At 42.2% G+C, this 16,009-nt stretch overlaps 1 protein-coding gene across 1 annotated transcript; it reads left to right on the top strand.

Annotated features, from left to right (window-relative positions):
• Positions 1 to 220: 220 nt before the first annotated feature.
• CELA1 (chymotrypsin like elastase 1) lies at positions 221 to 14,491 on the top strand. Its single transcript, XM_036252310.1, has 8 exons — positions 221 to 272; positions 926 to 1,008; positions 2,440 to 2,540; positions 3,266 to 3,391; positions 4,176 to 4,312; positions 5,529 to 5,674; positions 13,351 to 13,500; positions 14,356 to 14,491. Exons 1-8 carry the CDS (start codon positions 233 to 235, stop codon positions 14,371 to 14,373), a joined length of 801 nt encoding a protein of 266 aa, XP_036108203.1. The 5' UTR covers positions 221 to 232; the 3' UTR covers positions 14,374 to 14,491.
• Positions 14,492 to 16,009: the final 1,518 nt, after the last annotated feature.

Raw genomic sequence — 16,009 nt, 5'->3', positions numbered from 1 at the left:
TAAAAGAAGGTGATTAATTCAGCCCTGACCTTGTTCTGTCTTTGAATAACAGATAAATTAGCTTACTTGAAAAGAAATCTTTTCATTTATATTTCCATGTCACCTGTGATTTTTCCCTGCCTTCTACCCACAGCTCTGCCAGCTGGCAGGAAGGTCAGCAAAGCTGCTGATAAGAGGAGTATAAAGAGGGCTTGGTTCATGGTTAGGGACAGTGGTCTACTCCGCTGGCAACATGCTGAGCTTACTGGTCTTTGCCACCCTGGTCCTTTATGGTGAGTGGGTCATGTGGCCTGAGTTCTAGGGAGAGGAATTTGAGCAGGAGGGTTGGAAAGCTATCCCTAAGCCCAGACCTGCTCTCTACGCCAGAGCAGGTGGGACACTGCCTTTGAGTCCAGCGAAATCTTTATTCTCCTAGGGCCCATGATAAGAAAGGTCAGGGCAACTCTTCATGCAGGCCCCTCATGAAGCAGAGAGAAGCCTCTCCCAGGGGTCTGGGCTTCCCTACCACCCCCCTTATCAGGAAGACATCCTCAGCAGGTGCCTGGCTGGGATGAGCACTGCTGTCCCTGCCCCTTGAAGAATCCTGCCGAGGACTGGGGCAGGGGTGAGAAACAAGGGGGGTCCCCTCAGGCCAAGGAATGACCCTGAGCAAGACTGAGACCACAATTTGCCTCTGAGGCCCTAGCCTGGTGATTTGAGGTAGGCCTCTCATAGCACGCCAGAGTTCTGAGGACACCCAGGGAAAGCAGAAAGCACTCAGAGTTCCCTGCTTTCAACAAGGGCTCAGAGAACTTGGCAGGGGGAGGTGGTGCTCATTTGCTAGGATGGAACTGTGAATTTGCAGACAAAGCACAACTACCCTCCACCGCCACCATGGGCTGACCCCATGCTTAGTCATCACTCACTTTTCTTCTGCCCCACAAAGGACACAGCACCCAGGATTTTCCGGAAACCAACGCCCGGGTAGTTGGAGGAATTGAGGCCCGGAGGAATTCCTGGCCTTCTCAGGTGGGTGAATCTTCACAGCCTCAGACTTCCAATAAAATAAGAGTTGCCCAGGCACTGATACACAGTATTACAGGTGTTAGTGTATATCCTTACCAACAGGAAGCTCTCTAACTAACTACCTGGATTCTAGATTTTCAAGATGAATGGGACCAGGCTTAGCTGGTTTTTCTAAATGCGAAAGGCTTGAAGAAGGGCATTTAAACACCAACCACACTCACTCTCCAAGGTACTCACCTAAACACAAATCACATTTACACTCCCAGCAACACCACTTGTGCCACATTAACAAGACTGTGTGCTAGACCCGCAATTCAGACTCCACATACCTTAACAAACATTCACACACACACACACACACACACACACACACACACACACACCCCTCCACACGGTATGTGTCACACATTCAAGTGCACGCCTGCCCCCAAGTAGAGCATGTTGTTTATTTGGCCATTTAAAGAATTTCCATTTTCTTTTTTTTGTTCCTCACCCGAGAATATCGTTCTACTTATTATCAGATAGAATGGGAGGGAGGGAGGGAGAGAGAGACAGAGAGAAATATCAATGTGAAAGAGCCACATCAACTGGCTGCCTCCCTCGTGATCCCACCAGGGCCGGGGACGAACCACAACTAAGGTACATGCCCTTGACTGGAATCAAACTTGCAACTCATTGGCCCGCAGGCCGATGCTCTAACTGCTGAGCCAAACCATCCAGGACAAGAGTTTCCATTTTCATAACAGGACAGCTAGGCTCTGATTTAATCAATTCTAAATGTATAAAACTGGCAAATTGAGAGGAATCACTGCAATTAGAATTAAATTTAATTTACTAAAGTTTGATCCCCAGTTTTCAGGAGTAGAGCTATTGTGTAATGTGAGGTGCTGAAGGAGGAGACATGAACTGATAATAATGAACATTCCAATGGTATTTCTAAATATTCCCTGAAGTAGGAGACAGGGTAAACCTTGAAAACATTGGAGGGGAAGCTCTGAGACCTAAGCTTGTGGGTCTTAGTGATGGAGCAAGTCCATAGCTACATTTCCTTCCCAAGAGGAAATGGAGGTAGAAGGACCTGAGTTTTCGGCCTTCTGCAGCAACCTAGAGTTGGGGGCCCAAATACACTCTGTGTGTATGCCTTTACCTCCCCCAACCCACCTATGTACCCAGCAAACACCACCAAACAATGGAGCTCTCTTTCCTGCTGATCCTAGATCATCTACACCCCCTTTCTCACCACCACTCCAGGTAGCCACTACCAATCAGTCAATAGCAATTGACAGGCCAAATGAAACCTATTTGCCATTTCTAGCCCAGAAAGTTGGAGAATGTTCTGAGGGATGGCAGGAATTTAAAGGAGTAACATGTATTTTAGGACAAAGCCTTTTAAGAAACACCACTTATTCTTCCTTTTTTCCCCTCCCCATCTAGATTTCCCTCCAGTACCGATCCGGAAGTAACTGGTATCACACCTGTGGAGGTACCCTCATCAGACAGAACTGGGTGATGACAGCTGCTCACTGTGTAGACAGGTGAGGAAAAACAAAGATCAGCTTTACTGAGCCCCTGAGAGGGGAAGGGTCTGGCCCTTCTGGAGGAATATGTATCTTTAACCACTCAGGGCAAGACTTTAAGGGGCTGTTTGGGGGCCTGTGGGAAGCATATAGAATATATATCCTATATATATATATTCTATGGATACATGGCTGCTAACAGTTTTTTCCTATGGAGCAATGGTTCTCATTTGAGCATGTATCAGAATCTCCTGGCAAGCAAAGATTGCTGGGCCCCATCTAGCAGTTTCTGATTTGGTAGGTCCAGGGTGGGGCCTGATAATCTGCATTTGTAACAAGTTTCCAGGTTATGCTGATGCTGCTGGTCTAGGGGCCATGCTTAAGAATTCCTGGTCTAGAAGTTTATACTTTCCTCAAAAATCCCTCTGTGGGCCAAAAGACATTATGTCATTTATGCTCACCTCACCTCTCTCATGAGATATTCAGCTCATGATATTTAGTTTAATAAACTGGGAAAATGAAGGTGCGGTAGTTCTTGTCATTCCCACAAGTTAGTGAATTAGGAAATGAGAGAGTTTGTTACTTCATCATCTAAGGTTTTTCATCCTTCCTTTGCCTGGGCCAGATAAAATGAGTTCCTGTCCTAAAGATAAGATATAATCTGGCTTCCCAATTTTTCCCTAAGGGGGAAAGAGAAGGTTTGAGCACCCTGAATCACCCAGTGCTTCCTTCTCTCATTCCAGCTCAATGACATTCCGTGTGGTGGTTGGAGACCACAATCTGAGCCAGAACGACGGTACTGAGCAGTACGTGAGTGTGCAGAGGATCGTGGTGCATCCATACTGGAACAGCAACAATGTGGCTGCCGGGTACGGGCAAGGCTGGGCTGGCCGTGGGCTGGGAGGTGGAGGGCTGACTAACAACAGGGTTTTGGCTTCCTTCACATTCATTCAGGAGGACTGTGAGAATTTAGATTTTGGAGAGTTTGAGAATTTTTTTTAAGATTTCTGGTATTTATTTGATCTAGGCTGGTTTACATGATTGGATCACCTGAAGCTCCTCTGCAGAGTTGAATGTTTCTGTTTTTATTGTTATTTATTATTAAATTTATGGAATACACTCCATCAGCAAAAGTAAATTTCTTAAAATAAATCTTACGTAAGAAAACTCCTCCAAAAATGAACTGTATGTACTCTTTTGGAAAAGAAGTTGTCAAAATGGGTCAATTCTATAGAATATGGGGGTTGGAATCGGTTCAAGTAATTGGTATATTTCTGCAGAGCTTTCAGAACCACACAGATCTTTACATCTTTCTTCCTTGAGAACTTCTCTGCTACCATCATCACACCACTCTGCTCCTTCCTGATTCCCCACTTACAACTGAAAGATGTAAGCTCCACTCCCCTGGGTTGCAGGGACCAGAGCTAGACTACAACACCAAGACCTCACCAGCACGTGCTGCTATTAAATATATAATGTCCTAACAATCCAAATGTATAATGCCTCAAGTTTGAGACTTAGCAAGTCAGCCCCCTCCTTCTTCAAAATCACTGGTTTCCAACTCTATGGGGACACAAAGGCTCAGTGAGGGCCTGCCCATATGCTGACCTGAAGCCTGATGCCACGAGTGAGTAGTCTCTTCTCCTCCCACAGCTACGACATCGCCCTGCTGCGCCTGGCCCAGAGCGTTACCCTCAACAACTATGTCCAATTGGCTGTACTGCCCCGCGAGGGAACCATCCTGGCTAACAACAGTCCCTGCTACATCACAGGCTGGGGCAGGACCAGAAGTAAGTCATCTACATGGGCACCATCTACCACATGAATCTTGATTAGTTGAGCTTCTAGGACACAATTTTCTCTGGTCCTGGGTATTCATAGCCAGGGGCCAGAAACCAAAGGAACCACAGATAAAATAAATGAGACATGAAATCAAGCTAAGAACAGGCCATGGAATCAAGTCAGAGTTTCATAGACACTTATTAGTAAAAGAGTATTATGTACTAACTTCTCATTTTATACACGAGGAAACTGAGGCCCAAGGAATTAAAGACCTTGTACAAGATCACATGACTAGTTATTAACTACTGAGCTGGGGCCAGAACCCAGGTATCCTAGCTCCCACTTTTGTGGTCATTATAACATCATGCTACCTCCATAGATAGTTACTGGGTTTTGGGTTGGAGTGAGTGAACCAGGGGTACCTGTAGGTCCAGAAAAGTCAATGCAGAGGAAGCCTCAGCCTTCTTCTGGTTGTCATGGGAAGATTTCTGGTAGGGAATGTCATTCAGATAACGTACAAAGTGGGAGAGGCTATGAGCAGAGATAGTTAAGAAATCCAGAGATGGTAGGCCTGACATAGAAGTCTATCAGCCACCAGGCAGTGTTTGAGCTCTGAGAGAGGCCAGACCTTGTTACGAGAACCAGTCTACTGAGAAAACCTGGAGCTGAGAGACAAACTTCTAATCCAGCTCTGCTCTCAGTTCACTTAATGTCACTGTGGTTCAGTTTCATGGTCTTTAACAGGAAAGGGTTGTAAGGATCCAAAGAAATAATTCATGTGCAAAGGCTTTGAAAAGTCAAAGAACACAAATAAAGAAAAGCTGCACCAAGCTCTTAAAAATAGAAACAAGGGTGTGCAGTCCTAGTTCTGCTTCCTGGGGTTTGCAGTGTAAGGAAAAGGCAGGACAGGCAGATAAGTTACCAGCAAATAATTCTAGTTACTTAACTAGAGGTATTCATGAGTTTAAAAAAAAAAAAAAGCAGGAGTAAGATTGGTTGTTTAGAGCCAGGGAACAGTAATCAAGGATGACTCCCTGAAGGAAGGGGCCTGTAGATTCCATACAGCGAAAAGAGGAGGATCTATGTATGACATGCAACGGGCAGAGAGAAGGAGCTTTCCCTGAGTTCAGCTTTCATCAGAGCTGGGGAAAGTTTGGGAGGATGTGGAAGGTTTTCCCTTAGACAGCATTTGGGCTGATCTCCAATGCTGTGTGTCCTGTTCAGCCAATGGGCAGCTGGCCCAGACCCTGCAGCAGGCTTACCTGCCCACTGTGGACTACGCCACCTGCTCCAGCACCTCCTACTGGGGCTCCACTGTGAAGAACACCATGGTGTGCGCTGGAGGAGATGGAGTTCGCTCTGGATGCCAGGTGAATACATGTAGGAAGTGTCCAAAGTCCCACCCAGGTCCCTCCCCTCTCTGCCTACCATACCCCACCTTTTCCTCACCTCCTGTTCCACACCTACTCACAACCCATGCACACGCTCAACTGTCTACTCTGGTTTCTGAATGAGAGTAATTCTGTGCTGTAACTCTATGCTTACAGGATCCCAAAGTTGAAAAGAATCTTAAAATGCATCCTGCCTAAAGCCCCCACCTCAAAAGCTTGTACATGGCCTAACATTTGTGTTGGTAAATGTGTGTGCTGTTTAGATTTTATTCATGACCTAGATTTTTTATGGATGCAGTGGGGCTAAGCCTGGAGTGGTTGTAATTTTGTATAAGGTAGCCCCCTTCCCATCAATCCCAATTATTCTTTTTTTTTAATTTTTTTATTAATTTATTTTTGTTATAGATGTTTCTCCTTTTTTTCCCATTGACACCCTCCTCCTCATCCCCCCTACCCCATACCCAACTTTGTTGTTCGTGTTCATCAGTTACACATACATATAGAAGTTCTGTGTTTTATCTCTTCCCTCCCCCCACCACCCCCTATTCTGAGGGTTGTCAGTCTGTACCCTACTTCCACATCTCTGGGTCTACCCAGTTCCTCAGACCATTATGTTCATTATATTCCACAACTAAGTGAGATCATGTGATATTTGTCTTTCTCTGATTGGCTTGTTTTGCTGAGGATAATACTTTCCAGGTCCCTCCATGTTGTCTCAAAGGATAAGAGATCTTTCTTTCTTACAGCTGCATAGAACTCCATTGTGTATATGTACCACAGCTTTTTTATCCATTCGTCTACTGATGGGCACTTGGGCTGTTTCCAGATCTTAGCTATTATAAATAGTGCTGCTATAAAAATGGGGGTACATATATTCTTTCTGATTGGTGTTTCAGGCTTCCTAGAATATATTCCAAGAAGTAGGATCACTAGATCAAATGGAAATTCAATTTTTAATTTTTTGAGGTAACACCATAGTGTTTTCCATAGTGGCTGCACCAGTCTGCATTCCCACCAGCAGTGTACTAGAGTCCCCTTTTCTCCACACCCTCGCCAACACTTGTTGTTTGATGATTTGTTGATGGCGGCCATTCTGACAGGTGTGAGGTGATACCTCATTGTTGTCCAATTATGCTTATAGCTCCTCTACTACCACCCTTTTGCCCTTTAGTATTTACAGCTGTACATACAGGTGAATATAGCAGGGGAAAGTACACAAATGGTTTTATAATAGTGTAAATATATATATTTATTTACACTATATATTTACACTATTATATATATACTTATATATATGAATAATAGAATCTTCTATTTAGACAAGATCAATCAGCAATACATCATCTATAGATTTCTTAGTGCAATTCAATAAATGCTCTTGATTATCTACTAAATAAAATGCCAGGCACTGTGCTAAGTGCTAGGGACACAAAGATAAATCAAACACAGTGGAGGAATGGGAAGAGCAGACATATTATAGAACATTGTAATACAATATGGTTAAGTATTAAAATAAAGATAAGTACCAGGTGATATGGAAGTCCAAAAAATAGGTACTTACCTCTATCTGTTGGTCAGAAAAGATTTGCCTTCCCTGAGAGAGTGGAGTGTGTAGTGAGTCCTGAAGGTTAAACTGGAGAAAAAGGGGAAAGCTATTCAGAGAAAGGGAATAGCATGAAGAAATGTATGGGCCAAGAACCTAGGTAGGACACATAGAGAATTATAGGGTGTTTCCTACTGCCAGCTAGAGCAGAGATCAAAGCCCACAGCCTCCAAATCCAGCTTGCTGCCTATTTTTGTTTGATCCATGAGCTAAGAATGGTTTTTACATTTTTAAATGGTTGGTGGGGATTGGGAAATGAAAGTCATGACACATGAAATATATAAAATTTCAATGTTCATAAAAAGTATGTTACTGGAAAATAGCATAGTTGTTTACTACATATTGTTTATGACTGCTTTCGTGGAATTGAGTAGTTGCAGAGACTGTATGGCCTGCAAAGCCTAAGATATTTACTATTTGGCCCTTTACAGAAAATGTTTGCTGGCCTCTTGAGCTAGAATAACATAAACTATCATCATACTAGGGAATGTCAGGAGATAACCCTAGGGGCAAGTAGGAGCCACATGACTTAGGGCTTTAAATGTCATGCTTGGGGACATGAACTTTATCACTTAGGTACTGGGAAATTATTGAAGAATTTTAAACAGGAGAACAGCATGATCAGATATGCCTTTTAGAAGCACTCTCTGATGACAAGATAATCATGTTTTTGAAGATGGTAAGGTTGACAGGGAGACTGATTAGGAAACTACTGGAATTATCCAGGCAAGAAATTTGAGGGCCTGAATTAGGACAGTGGAGAAGAGGGAAGAAGGAGGATATAAGATGAGTTACAGGCATTTGGTTTAAGTGACTTGAGAGAAGGATTTGCTCCCTTAAATGAGACAAGATTTATAGGATTTGGGAGGCAAGGTAATGAGTTTGGTTCTGGATAAGTTGAGTCTGAGATCCCTGTGGGATTTTCTGGTATAGTTAACTGGTAAGAAATCAAATCTAAAGAAAGTGGAACCTAGGGGAGAAAGATGGCTAGAGATACCCCTCTAAAAAAAGGGTTTTATTGGTTTTATTTTTTTAGAGAGAGTAAGGGAGAGAGAGATAAAAACATCAATGTCAGAGAGAAACATCAATTGGCTACCTCCTGCACACCCCCTCCTGGGGATCGAGCCCACAACCCTGACCAGGAATCAAATGGGGACCTTTCAATCCATGGGATGATGCTCAATCCACTGAGCCAAACTGGCCAATAGAGGTACCCTTAACAACAACTGAGATGTCCCCCTTCCCCAGGAAAAACTGCTAGAAAAAGAAAAAGGCAGTGAGTTAGCAGAAGAACTGTGATAACATAAATACTGAGTGCTTGAAAGAGAGGAACAATAAAAATCTGGTAGCTTTAAGAAGGATGAGAAGTCAAGAAGGAGGTGGATCTTTTAAGAGGGAAGAAAATTGAGTGTGTTAAATAGGCAGAGAGAGAATGATCCTGTAGAGTCAAAGAGAGAGAATAAATGGATGGCAAAAGATCCCAGAGAAGACAGAAAAAAATGGAACCAAGAGCATAGATGGAGCTGGCTTTGAACAGAGAGAGGGACATAAAAATGTGCATAAACATGAAAGTGTGTGCATGCTGGGTAGGTGGAAGTTGGCAGGTGTTCTGCATTATTGCTTCTATTTATTCATAAACTAAGAGTTAGACTGGATGCTGAAAATGAAGAGTAAAGGGTTGAATGGGTCTGGATTAAAGTGAATGGGAGACAGATTGGCCTCCAAAATATTACTGATAGCTGAGGTTAGAGATCACACAATAACCATTCAATAACCACTCAAAGACCCAGTTGTAGAGAATGGAATAATCCAGGATTTAGGTTTTCCTGCATTACTGGGGCAAAAGGACAGGACTGCAGATTAAATGCAAGGTCCAAACTAGGTGAAGGAAAAAGAGAAGCGAGCAGGAAACCGGTAGGCTGGCTAAAATTCTAGAAGCAAAAGATTCGTTTTTTGTGAGCGCTTAGTACTATGGAAGTAAGGTGACCAGTTTTCCCAGGACTTTCCCAGTGTTAAAACTTAAAAGTCCTGTATCCTAGGACTACATGCAAGGAGGGGCAAAAAAGAAACAAAGGCATAAGGCAACCTCTTTCAGGTCTTCATCAGCCAGGTTAACCTGTAACCTCTTAAGGGTTAACCTTTTTGAGCTAATCCACTTGCCTCTGCTCTCTCCCGGGGTCTTTTTATTTTTTTAATAATAGAAATATCTCTTTAGTCTCTTTATTGTCCCTTACTTTTATTTTATTTTACGTTATTTTTTGTCTTTCATGACACTGACATTTTTGAAGAGTCCAGTTGTCCATAACCAGTTTCAAAGAAAGGTAGCCAAGGGGGTCATCCAGCCTTATGGCTCAGAAACTGAAACAGAATTTAGCTTAAAATGTTATCTTTAGCCTGCCAGGCGCTTAAACCTTGTGACCTTTAGTCGAAACTTGGTAGTTACATTCTGCTGCTTCAGAGGTCAACAATCACGTAGGTAAGAAACTAAGATCAGGTCAGTGAAGTGTGAGTTCTGGAAGCTGGGAGTCCAACCAAGGGGTCAGCAGGTTTGGTTTCTTCTTAGGCCTTTCTCCCTAGGTTTCAGATGGTGACTGTGCTGATTTCTCATGTAGTCTTTTCTCTATGCATGCTCATCTCTATGCATGCATGTTCTTTTTGTGTCCAAATTTCTTGTTCCCTCCCAGGGTCTCGAATTCTGAAAACTAGAGCACTTCTCTTCTGGCTGCCACTCCAAATTGACAGTTCTTTAAGAATTGTGTCTCTGGGTCCCTTCCCACTGGAGTTTTCCAAATAGTGTGCCTTCTAGGTTTTCAGACTTCTGTATCCCCAACCCCTTTCCAGAGAATGAATTCTCTGAGCTCCTCTTACTCAATCCATGTACTCCCACTGAGCTCTTGTCCATCTCTTCCTTCTGTCCTAAAATCCTCAGCCATGCCCTCCATCTCGCTGGAGCCTTTGTTTCTTTTCAGGTCAATTAACATAAAACAATAGTATCACACACAATTCAATTACCCTTCTGTCCAATAGCCCAGAAATACTCTCAAACCCCTATTAGAATTTGGGTAGAAGAGGTTTAATTGTTTTGTTTTGAGTACAATAATCTAAATAAAGCATCTTATTTGCCTAAGCAGTAGTTAAGGTGGGGTACAGCTAGTTCCTTTTTATTATGTATGTATGTATTTATGTATTTATTTATTTATTAATCCTCACCCAAGGATATATTTTCCATTGAGTTTTAGAAAGAGTGGAAGGAAGGGCGGGAGGGGGAGAGAGAGGAACATTGATGTGAGACACATGGACTGGTTGCCTCCCACATGACCTCGATCAGGGCTGAACCTGCAACCCAGGCATGTGCCCTTGACTGGGAAATGAATCCAGGACCCTTCAGTGTGCAGGCTGATGCTCTAACCACTGAGCACCACTGGCCAGGGCACTAGTTTCTTTTTAAAAGAAATCCTCAATTTGAACTTTTGGTCTCTCTCCATGGTTCTTTTTTTAATTTAGTTTTAACTTTTTATTGAAGTTATATGTATTAAATTGCTTAAGGTGGCGAATAAAACTATGAGGCTTAATAATGGAAAAGAATAGTCATTGTGTTCCTTCTACACCTTGAGTTCTTGCTCCCCAGAAGGGACTACTTCCAACTTTTTTCAGCTGACTTTTGGTTACTGCTTCCATACCACTCTAAAATATATATATTTATATTGCTTCTTAATTTTTCCGTTCGGGCATTATGAGAGATGCAGATATCTCTTCTTTTTACACATATATACTTGCCCCCAAGCCTGAACTTTTCCTATCACCACCTCAATCTCCAAAAATAAATGTTTAGATTAACATTTAATGTTTATTATGATTATGTAAAATGCTATTCGTAACCAAACCAAGTATTCTAAGACTGCTTTTCATTTCCTGCATAAATTTGTTTTCCCTGGAAAATAATAATTATTTTTTTTATTTGCATAATATATACTCAACTAATTGCTAATTCAACCCCTACACTCCATTAATTTGTAAGGGACTTATTTTGTCTTCTCTTATTCCTAGTGGTCTGTGTCTTGGTATGGGTCTATTTGCATTTATCATGATTTTTTTCATTCTGGAAAGTCCAGAGCTTTGTTTCTGAAAACATGTATTGTTGATTTCCTCCCCTCCATTTTTATTTGCTCTTTCTAGAATTTATTATTCACATGTTTACCTCCTAAATTGGCCCTCTTATTTTCTATATATCTTGTTTGTTCTACTTTATTTTCCAACACTACCAATATTTTATTTATACTATCAAATTCATAATTTCCAATGGCTCTTTTTGTTTTCTGAATGTTCTGTGTAATAGCATGCTGTTCTTGTATCATGGATGCAATATTAATCATAGTTTTATTGTCTGTTTTCTTCTCCCTGCATAATCTTAGTTGCCTTCGTTTTTTGTTTGATCTTTATTTTTATTTTTATTTATTTTATTTTTTAAATATGTTTTTATTGATTTTTAGAGAGAGAGGAAGAGGGAGAAGGAGAGAAACATCAATGTGAGAGAGAAACATCAATCAGCTGCCTCCTGCACGCTCCCTATTGGGGATCAAGCCAAAAACATGGGCATGTGCCCTAGCCAGGAATCAAACCAGGACCTCTCAGTCCATGGGACAACACTCAATCCATTGAGTCACACTGGCTGGGCTGATCTTTATTTTTACATTAGAGGCTTTCTTCAAATGTTTGACGATCCTTGACTATCTGCTCTTACTTCAGAGTGGGGTTGTAAAAAGCAGATAGGTAGCTCTGAACTTTAAGTGGGGTTCATCTATAGCGAACAGCTTTTTCAGGTGATTTAGCTAGGCCACTTCATTGGAGAACTTCCAATGTCAGTATCTTTAGGTCTGCCCTCTTATGCTGATCAGATTATCCCGAGAAATATCTTCCAATTTTATGTCTGGAATTACAGAACTGGTATTCTGGGGACTAAGTAAGAAGAAGCATGTCAAGATCATATTCTATAAACCCAGATTCCTGATTCTAAGCCTGAGCATGTAACCACTACCCCCAATACATTACTTTCTCTCCTCTTCACCCCAGTTTAGTTTAACATGTGTTGACTACCTACCTTTTGTCTAAATGCTGTTTAATTAGACCCATTGGTCTAAATGCTGGAGATAAAGAAATCATTGGAAGACCCTATTTCTCCCATCCCAGGTTCAATTTAAGTCAATAAAAGCTATTAAGCTTTCAGCGGTTCTCAATATGTGGGTCGCGACCCCTTTGGGGGTCGAACAACCCTTTCACAGGGGTTGCCTAAAACAGAACAGTAGCAAAATTATAGTTATGGAGTAGCAACAAAAAATAATTTTATGGTTAGGGGTCACCACAACATAAGGAACTGTATTAAAGGGTCGCGACATTAGGAAGGTTGAGAACCATTGCTAGATGTTCAAAGTTCTATGCTAGCATTGTGGAAAGAAAATATCAGTAAGACACAGCTCCTGTCTCAAGCTCTTAGATGTGTGTGGGAGGTAGAAACAAATTATAAAACCAAAATACAAGGCAGACCATGACATAAATAATGCAAAATAAAGGAAGAAGTACTATGGTTGTTTAGAAAGGAAAAAGAGCCCTGGCCTGTTTGGTTAAGTGGTTAGAGCATCAGCCCACAGACCAAAAGGTCTCAGGTTCAATTCCCAGTCAAGGACATGTACCTGGGTTGCAAGTTCAATCCCTGGCCCCAGTTGGGTTGGTGCGGGAGACAGCTAGTCAATGTGTCTCTCTCACATTGATTTTCCCTCCCTCTCCCTTTCTCTCTCTCTTCCTCCCTTCCACTCTATATCTAAAAATCAATGGAAAAATAAAAAAATATCCTCAGGTGAGGATTTAAAAAAAAGGAAGAAAGAAAGGAAGAAGAGATTCATCCTGATTATGGGATTATGAAGCAAGTGGTGATTTTAATTGGAGTTTTAAAACTGTACAGAATTTTACAAACAGAGATGGGGGAGTGCAGGATATAAGCAAAAGCCCAAAGATCAAAATATCTAGAATTTCAGGACTCTGCTTTTATTCCCTGCAGGGTGATTCTGGTGGCCCCCTCAACTGCTTAGTGAATGGCCAGTATGCTGTCCATGGAGTGACCAGCTTTGTGTCCAGCCAGGGCTGTAACGTCTCCAGGAAGCCTACAGTCTTCACCCGGGTCTCTGCTTACATCTCTTGGATGAATAATGTGAGTCCCCTCAAATAATTGGTTAAAACAGGGTCACCTGGAGACCTGTGCACTGGCTGGGTTGGGGAGCAAAAGTTGAACAGAAGAAGCCATAATTTTCCTCACCACATTCATATGTTTTATTCCTTTCCCTTCCCTCCATAGCGTACTTTCCCTCAATATCATCTTGAGTTCCCCTTCACATACTCACCAAGCAGGCTTCACCATATTGTTTACTGCTTAGGGTAAGGTGGTGGTGACAACAGATCTGAACCAGGCACATATCACTGTTGTCCTAAGTTAAAGCCAAAGGAAAAACAACTTCTGAAGGCCTGCATGCTTCTGGACAAGAAAAGAGGCACTAACACTCTCTCCTAATGTGAGATTTGCTCTACCCTTTGGAAAGAGGTTTCATTACTTAAACAATGTTTGAGGGTTAGGTGAGACTCTACCTATAGTGGCCTGGTGGGAGAGCCTCACAAGCATCCCTCCTGTGCCTTCCAGCCTTCTAACACATTCTGGAGTCTTATGGCATGAACATTGACTCACAGACATTTCAAAGTCTGTCCTTGCCACTAAGTCTTGGGTATGTGCCTATAACACTGATGCCTGGCCAGTGTGGCTCAATAGATTGAGCATTGTCCCATGGAGTGAGAGGTCCTGATTCGATTCCTGGTTAGGGCACATGCCTGGGTTGCAGGCTCGATCCCCAGTAGAGGGCATGCAGGAGGCACAGTTGAAACCTACTTCCTGCCCCACAACCTCTTAACTCCCCATAAACCAATATAGGGCCATACTCAACTAAGAACCCTGAAGGAAAAATAAAGGAGGTGGGCAGAAGTAACTGATTGTGGATATAACTGGCTTTTCCTTCAGGTCATCGCCAGCAACTGAACTCTTCCTGAGTACAACAGCCATCCTCAGATGATTCTTCAATTCACAGCAGGACTTGAGACCATCACGAAAAAAACATTCTAGAAGACTATTGAGCCAGATACAGAAAACCAAATAAAACTGCATATACATTGTCAACCTGTGTCTTTTTATTTGTAATTAGGCTCTCTCGAAAAATGCAGTTATAGATCCCAAGTTGGATTTCACCACATTTCTGAACTGGTTCTTCCATTTGCTGCCACCTCTACCAGTTCACAAACTAAGCCATGTGGGAGTGGTTTTATATTATTTTAGGATCTACCTATCCATTAATCTGCCCATCTGCGCTCCTCTTATGCATATTTGCTATATTCAAAGGCACAGAGTACTTTTAGCCCAGCTGGTGTAGCTCAGTGGTTGAGCATTGACCCATGCACAAAGGTCACTAGTTCAATTCCTGGTCAGGGCCCATGCCCAGGTTGTAGGCCAAATTCCTAGTGGGGGGCATGCAAGAGGTGGCCAATCAATGTTCTCTCTCATCAATGTTTCTATCTCTCTTCCTCTCTCTCCCTCTCCCTTCCTCTCTTTCTAAAATCAATAAAGAAAAAAAAATTTTTTTAAGGCCAGAGTACTTTTAAATGCTCCTGAGTGACAAAATGTGCACTGATCTCCCAGGTACACTGTGGGCTCCTCCTTCTTTTGTTTCCCCCTTCAGTGCCTAGAACAAGTGTTCACCCCAAGGTTCTGGATGATGGCAACTTCATACTAGGGAACACTAGAGACAGGAGTACAGGATTAGTTGGTAGGTCAGATGCCAGCAAAGAAAGTGGCAAATTAGAAAGGACACTGGGAAGAAAAAAAAATAGAAAAAGGGACAAAAACAAAACAAAACAATGTTTAACAAAGAAAAGAAATAATTAAGGGGAAGAGGCAGAACAAAAAGAGAGAGGAGACAATAATATGTGACCTCATGTAAACCACAGCCACAGGCACATCCACTTGCACCAGAAGCACTCGGGGGGCCAAGGTAATGCCGGTGGCATGCATCATCACAGGATCAAGTTGGATAACTATCACTCAGGTTACTAGGGGAAAGTTGGTATGAGGAATTACCACTTAAAGAGAAACCAGAGCTTCTGTCCAACTGTCAACCTTGATAAACTGTGGACCTTTGTCAGTGAGTAGACATGAGTAAATGCTACCAAAAACAACACTGGAGCTGCTCCTATCATTGATGTGGTGTGAACGGGCTACTACAAAGTTCTGAGGAAGGGAAAGCTCCCAAAGCAGCCTGTCATTATGATGGCCATATTTTTCAACAAGCTGAAGGGAAGATTAGAATGTTGAGAATCCTGTGTGCTTTTCAAAAAAAAAAAAAAAATATATATATATATATATATATATATATAATCTCCAAACTAAGAATGAGTCAGCACTTCAAGGCTGGGACAAAAATAGGCAACCTAATCCAGGGTTCTATAACCAGAGAGAACTGTGAAGCTGATAATTTCATCCTGGCCAGGGTTCAGTCTGTTAGAGTGGTCTACGATAAAGTGAAGAGGAAAATGAGAGGAGAAGACTAAGAGGATGAGAAGCATCTTTTCTTTTTTAAGTCAGTTTAAATTTTTATTGGCTGATAAAGAGCTACCACACATTC

Source organism: Molossus molossus, unplaced genomic scaffold, assembly GCF_014108415.1.
Source record: "Molossus molossus isolate mMolMol1 unplaced genomic scaffold, mMolMol1.p scaffold_m16_p_10, whole genome shotgun sequence".
In the NCBI taxonomy this organism is placed as follows: domain Eukaryota; kingdom Metazoa; phylum Chordata; class Mammalia; order Chiroptera; family Molossidae; genus Molossus; species Molossus molossus.
This window is presented reverse-complemented; position numbering and strand designations above follow the sequence as displayed.